Below are 7,228 nucleotides of genomic sequence, written 5' to 3'. Positions count from 1 at the left end.
TGATTCATGCTGTTCAGTAGCCATCAGTTTAACCGAGCTCCTCTCTGCACATGTTGTTGGATGTTTTTTAAATACCAGGTTGTAGAATCTCACCCTTTGTTCTTTCTTCTTTTCTATGCAGATGACAGACCATGCTTAGTGTCTTCCTCTCAATGCTGGCAGCAGCATGGAAACAGCCAAGCTCTAGTTGAGGACAAACAAGAACTGTATCTTCTGGAGGAGGTGGGAATGAAAGCTTCCCTTTGTCCTGCACCAAACACATGTCCTTCGAGGTCTCCACTCCCAAGGGACCCTGAATCTTCATGAAGATTAATGGCCACTCAGTCACTTTTGATGGGAAAGGAAGTCAACGGTGTTGCATTTGATTAGAGAGTCATCAGGGAATTTATCAGCTCTGTGGGGATTGCAGAAAACACAGGCTACTTATTTCCTGGGAGGACAAATTATATGCTAGAGGAACCAACACACCATGAATGACCCGCTGAGCTTTTGTGACATCCACGACCAGATCCGGCTCCCAGGGGCAGCTGTCATCCATGGAAAGTGAAGAATCCTGTGGAATCCCGCTTCCTGCTCTGATTGGTCTTCAGACTCTGAGAACTTCCCTCCAGTCTCCTCTTCCATTAGAAAGAATTTGCTCCCACTAGGCAGTACCCTACAGGAAAACCAAAGATGGTGACCATGAGGAAGATGAAGCTGCTCACCTTCCTCATTCTTCTCATCTTCCTCACCTTCTTCTTCCTGAGCTATACCCACACCGTAATAACCACCACCTGGTTCCCCAAGCAGATGGTCATCGGGTTCTCAGAGAACTTACGGAAGCTCATGAAGCTCCCTCAGAGGCCTTGTACATGCAGCCACTGTGTTGGGGAGCTCAAGCTCTCCAGGTGGTTTGATGAGAGGTTCAACCACACCATGCAACCGCTGCTGACACTACACAACTCCATCCTGGAGGAGGAGACTTACAGCTGGTGGCTGGTGAGAGCTGCACGGGGTCTGGGGGGCTTCTGATAGCCAAATACACAGATCCTGGCATGTGTCTGAGAAGTCACCAGGCACCTGTCATCATTTAGAATACAAGGCACTCATTTCCTCAACATATATTTAGGGAGGACATGTGAGAGGGACTCAAAAAGTTAGTGGAAAAACAAACCCACTGTCTTTTCTTTCCGATTTTCCAGGAGCTTTTTGAAGCCCCCTCATATATATGAGTTGGAGCTGAGGGTACTCTATTAATTTCTCTTGACTGTTGTAACAAATCACCACAAACTTGGTGGCTTACAATGGACATAAATTCTCTCACAGTTTCAGAGACAAGATGTCTGAAGTCAGGTGTCCTCAGGGTGCCTTCCGTGTAGAAATTCTGAGAAAACGTATGTTCCTGGTCTCTCTCCTAACTTCGGGTGGCACCAGGGTTCCTTGACATCCTTTAATTTGTAGACACATCACTCCATGCTCTGCCTCTGTCTGTACATCCCCTGCTTTCTGTGTGTCTTCTCTGTGTTTCAGATCTCCCTCCCTCTCATAAGAGCACTTGTCACTGATCTCTAGCCCACCACACCTCCAGGAGAATCTCACCTTGAGATCTCACGCTTTCTCATATCTGCAAAGACCCTTTTTCAAAATCAGGTCATGTTTGTAAGTTTTGGGTGTGAGGATGTAGACGTATCTCTCTGAGGGCCACAAACATCGGAGGAACAGTGTTGCATTCATCATCAAACAGCATATTTCAAGATCTGTCTTGAGGTACAATGTTGTCTGTGATAGGATAATATCCATATGCCTACAAGTAAGACCAGTTAACATAACTATTCTTCAAATTTACGTACCAACCACTATACCAGCAATGGAGACACTGAAGAGTTCTACCAACTTACTCAAGGAGCTCTGGTAGTGTAGTGGTTATGAGTTGGGCTGCTAACCTCAAAGTCAGCAGTTCAAAACTACCAGCTGTTCCATGGGAGAAAGATGAAGCTTTCTACTCCAATAAAGATTTACAGCCTTTGGAAACCCTGTACAGGGTCATTATGGGTCAGAGCCGACTCCACGGCACACAGCCACCACTTCTTCAGTCTGAAATTGATCAATCATGTAATCAAGACACATTGATATCTACTAGTGATTGGAATGTGCAGGTTGGAAGCAAAGAAGGATCAGTAGTTGAAAAATATGGCCTTGGTGATAAAAATGATTCTTGAGTTCAAATGATAGAATTTTGTGAGATCAATGACTTCTTCATTGCAAATACCTTTTTGGAACAACGTGAACCTCACCAGATGGAGTTCACAGGAATAAAGTACACAGATTGACTACGTCTGTAGGAAGAAAAGGAGGAAAAGGTCACTGTCATCAGTCAAAGCCAGGCCAGGGCAGGCTATGGAACACACTGCCAGGTACTCATATCCCAGTTCAGGCTGAAGCTGAAGAAAATGAGAACAAGTCCACAAGAGCCAAAATATGACCTTGAATATATCCCACCTGAATTTAGAGATCATCTCAAGAACAGATTCGAAGCATGAATTAGGCAGTAATGACTGAAGACTTATGAGATAGCATAAAGAACATACAGGAATAAAACAAAAGGTCATTTAAAAATACAGACAAAAATGGATGCCAGAAGAGACTCTGAAACTTGTTCTTAAATATTAAGAAACTTATGCAAATGGAAGAAATGAGGAGGTAAAAGAGCTGAATAGAACATTTCAAATGGCAGTTTAAGAAGACAAACTCAAGTATTATAATGAAATGTGCAAAGACATGGAGTTAGAAAACCTAAAAGAAGGTGGAAGTAATACACAGAGTCACTGTACCAAAAAGCAATGTTTAAAGATTTTAAGAAATAGCATATGTACAAGAATCAATGATACTGAAGGAAGAAGTTCAAGCTGCCCTGAAAGCATTGGAGAAAAATAAAGCTACAGGAATTGAACGAACACAAATTGAAATCTGGCACTGGAGACGCTCACTCATATATGCAGAGAAATTTGGAAGACAGCTACCTGGCCAATTGATTGGAAGAGATCCATGTTTGTGCCCATTCCAAAGAGAGATGACCCAACAGACAGTGCAAACCATAGAAAAATATCATTAATATCACATGTAAGTAAAATTTTTCTGACGATTATTCAAAAACAGTTGTAACAGTACATAGAACTGCAAGAACTTCAAGCCAGATTCAGGATAGGATATGGAACTGCTGAAAGCCAAAATGCCAGAAAGATGTTTATTTTGAGCTGTATTGACTATGCAAAGACTTTTGAACGTGTAAATCATGACAAACTATAGATAACATTGCGGAGAATGGGTGTTCCAGAACACTTCATGGAGGAACCTGTACATAGACCAACAGGCAGTTGTTAGAACAAGGGACACTGAATGGTTGGAAATCAGGAAAGGTGTGTGCCAGGGTTGTAACCTTTTACCGTAATTATTCAGTCTGTATGCTGAGTAAATAATCTGAGAAGGTAGATTATGTGAAGAAGAACATGGCATCAGGAGTGAAGGAAGACTCATTAACAACAGGCAATTTGCAGATGATACTTACAACTTTGTTTACTGGAAGTGAAGAGCAATTAAAATACTGATGAAGATTAAAGATTACAACCTTCAATAAACAAAAATCCTCACAACTGGACCAGTAGCTACCATCATGATAAATAAACAAATGATTGAAGTTGTCAAAGACTTCATTTTTCTTGAATCCACTATTTAACAGTCATGGAAGAAGCAGCCAAGAAATCAAATGACATGTTGCATTGGGCAAATCTGCTGCAAAAGACCTCTTTTAAGTGTTTGAGGACAAACATATCAACTTGAAGACTTAGATGTGCCTAACCCAAACCATGATATTTTCAATAGTCTCTTTATGCATGTGAAAGTTGAACAATGAGTAAGGAAGACTGTAGAAGAATCGATGCATTTGAATTATGGTTTTGGAGAGGAATTTGAAAAGGACCATGGACTTCCTGAAGAACAAACAAATCTGTGCTGGAAGAAGTACAACCAGAATGTTCCTTAGAAGCCAGGATGGCGAAACTCCATCTCTCATACTTCAGACATGTTATCAGGAGGGACCAGTCCCTGGAGAAGGACATCATGCTTAGTAGAGTGGAAGGTCAGTGAACAAGAGGAGGGACTCCCAGTGAGCTGGATTGGCCAAGTGCAGCAACAGAGAGCTAAAATGTAACAACAGTTTTGAGGATGGTGCAGGACAATGCAGTGTTTCATTCTGTTACACGTAAAGTCGCTATGAGTCAAAACCAACTAAAAGGCACCTTACAACAACAACAACAATTTAACCCCATATGGAGCTCTAATAGTACAGTGGGTTGGCTAAGTGTAGGGTTGCTAACCGAAAGATTGATGGTTTGAATCTACTATTCTATGGGAGAGAGATCTTATCAGTCTTCTAGAAACATGGGTCCCAGAGCATGGTCCTGCCAACAGAAGTGTTGCTGGGAACTTGTGGGGTAAGCTTACCTGGTTTCTGCCATGACTATACCCCAAGGTGATCTGTTTGCTGATCAGAATTGGGTGCAGGGCGGATGTTGTTGTCTGCAGTCTCCCCTGCGGCCATGTGTCTGGTGTTCTCATGCTACGTTTTTTTGTTTGGGAGGGTTTTTGTTTTCACTGTGGTTTGACTAGGGGATCTGTCTAGTCAAGTGTGCCACCCTTTTGGGAGCAACATTTTCATTCTAATGTTAATTCATTGCTTCAATCGAAATACCACAAGATGTTGGCTTTAGAGAATATAAAATTATTTTCTCGTAGTTTTAGAAACTAAAAATCCAAATCAGGGTCATGTCTGTCTGAATTCCTCCCTTGTCAATAACTCCGGACATTGCTTGGTTTCTTGGCTTGTAGACAATCCTCACCTGGTTCCTGTCTCACCTGTCTCACATGTGTGTGTATGTGTGTGTGTATGTTAGTTCACTGGACTGCAAAGTCTCTTTGAACCACAAGGTCGGAGGTTCAAGCGCAGTGCTTTTAATACTCAGAAGTGATTCATTTTATGACTCAACCTAATTAATTAGCATAACAAAAGAAGCTCTATCTCCAAAAATCTAAACCAAGCCCAATGCTACTGAGCCAGTCCCCACTCATCACGACCCTACAGGATGCAGCAGAACTGCTCCGTTTTTCTCCCATGGGAAATCTGGTGGGTTCAAACTGCCAATCTGGCAGTTAGCAGCCCAGTGCTTAACCACTGCGCCACCTTTTGGGAACATAATCTTCCCTATAATAGTTGCTGGAATCACCCCATGGTCCACCACCCCTCATCCCAGGATGGGGCTTGTAGTAGGGCCAGATTAAAGGGTTGGAGGCTGTGGCAGTGTTGTGAGGGAGCTATGCAGTGAGTTTTTCAAAGGCTAAGTCCTGGTTTCGACTAGTGACGTTTGCTCGTCCTCAGCAGGTCCTAAGCTTCTTTCCCCTCTAGTTGAAACAATGCAGTGCCATGGCATTTTAAAAGGTCACGTGCTGCGTCTGAGGACATCTCTCCTGGGTCTTACTATAAGTGAAGGAGGCAGGTGAGATACACAATATGTCTCCATCACCCCTGAGGTCATGGGCAGACACACGAAGTGCCAAAAGGAATGAGTGGAGGTACCAATGTTCCGGTTTACCAGACACATTCCAGCTTAAGCACTGAAAGTTCCATGTCCTGAAATCACCCCTCTGGGCAGACCAGGACAGCTTGTCTTAGCATCCTTCTTGGTGGTGGTATTGTTGTTAAGTGCCGTCGAGTTGGTTCCAACCCATAGCAACCCTGTATAGGGTTTCCAAGAAGCAGCTGGTGAGCTTGAACCTCCGACCTTGTGGTTCAAAGTGACTTTGCAGTCCAGCGCACTAACCCACAGCACCACACCAGGGCTCCTAGCACCCTTTGTTGTTGTTGAGTGCTATGGAGTCGGTTCCGACCCATAGTGACCCTGCACAGGGTTTCCAAGGCTGTAAATCTTTATGGAAACAGAAAGCCTCATCTTTCTCCTGTGGAACAGCTGGTAGTTTTGAACTGCTGACCTTGCGGTTGGCAGCCCGATTCATAACCACTATGCTATCAGAGCTCCTCCTAGCACCCTAGACTACCTTATAAATCGCCACAGCTGTGTGGCCTTAAAGAACAGACATCTATGGTCTCAGACTTTGGGGACTTGGAGTCTGACTTCAGGGCTATGCTTTCTGCCTGGGGGAACAGCCTGTCTCCTCTCTTCCAACTCTGGCAGCTCTGAGTACTCCTGGTGGCCCCAGACGTGACTTGGTTTGTAAAAGCAGTTTCACATGGCATCTTTCATAGGTGTCTTAATGTGTCTGTTTCCCTCTTTCATGAGGCACCATTCAGATGATGGGATGAGAACCCACCCTACCTACCACATCTTCAAAGAAAGACCCTATTTCCAAAGAGATCACACATTCATAGGCTAGGGCTTCAATTTACCTGTTAGGGTGAACATAATTCAATCCTTAACATTCACTTGGGATAAACCAGCGTCTAACAAGGTTGCTATGAGTTGGCATTTAACTTAGCAGCATTTAACAACAACAACCCTGCCTGGGGGCTAGGGGGTGGATTCTAAGGCAGCTGGTCTTCCAGCTAGGTCTTAGAAGCAGACAAAATTTGCTAGATAAACACTGGAAGCATAGAAACAGGACATGCAAAGACATGGAGAAGGGAAGGAAGTTTGCATCTGCAAGTGCTGACCCTCTTTGGTTTGACTGAAACCCAATAGACCTGGAAATGGGGCAAAGGAGGGATGGAGAGGTGGGCAAGGAGGATCTTCACTGCCCTCAGCCAGCTTGGCCCAGGCTCCAATGGGAGCTTGGAGTCCCCAGGACGTGGTGTCTGGAGTAGGTGGTGAGCAAGGTGAGATGGGAGGCTGTTGAGGCTGACTCCCAGGATGGAGGGTCCATTCAGAGAGAGGCACCCTAAAGGACAAACTGATTGAGGAGAGGTGAATTCCACTTGGTGCTTGTGAGTTTGAAGCCAATGAGGCCAGGTGTAGAATGAATCAGGCCAGTCAAACCCACCAAAGGAGAAATGAGCTGGACCACTTTACTCATCTCAGCCAGTCTTGTCTCAGGTGGCTGGAGCAATGCCTTGCATGGACTGCAGACCCACCTTCTGGCTAGCTGACTGATTGTCTAGATGGGCAGGTGGGTGGGAGGGTGGATGAGTGGATGGGTGACTGGGTGGGTTAATGGATGGATAGATGGATGGATGGATGGATGG

The 7,228-nt window shown here is 44.4% G+C and overlaps 1 protein-coding gene across 1 annotated transcript in view; it reads left to right on the top strand.

The window, feature by feature from the left end:
* The first annotated feature begins 672 nt into the window (after window positions 1-672).
* The window catches only part of ST3GAL1 (ST3 beta-galactoside alpha-2,3-sialyltransferase 1), a 12,789-nt gene continuing 6,233 nt past the window's right edge, over window positions 673-7,228 (top strand). Inside the window, exon 1 of the mRNA XM_006830719.1 lies at window positions 673-978. Within this exon, the coding sequence (XP_006830782.1) occupies window positions 673-978 (306 nt within the window). The remainder of the gene's footprint in view (window positions 979-7,228) is intronic.

The sequence above is a fragment of the Chrysochloris asiatica genome, unplaced genomic scaffold (assembly GCF_000296735.1).
Source record: "Chrysochloris asiatica unplaced genomic scaffold, ChrAsi1.0 scaffold00001, whole genome shotgun sequence".
NCBI lineage: Eukaryota > Metazoa > Chordata > Mammalia > Afrosoricida > Chrysochloridae > Chrysochloris > Chrysochloris asiatica.
This window is presented reverse-complemented; position numbering and strand designations above follow the sequence as displayed.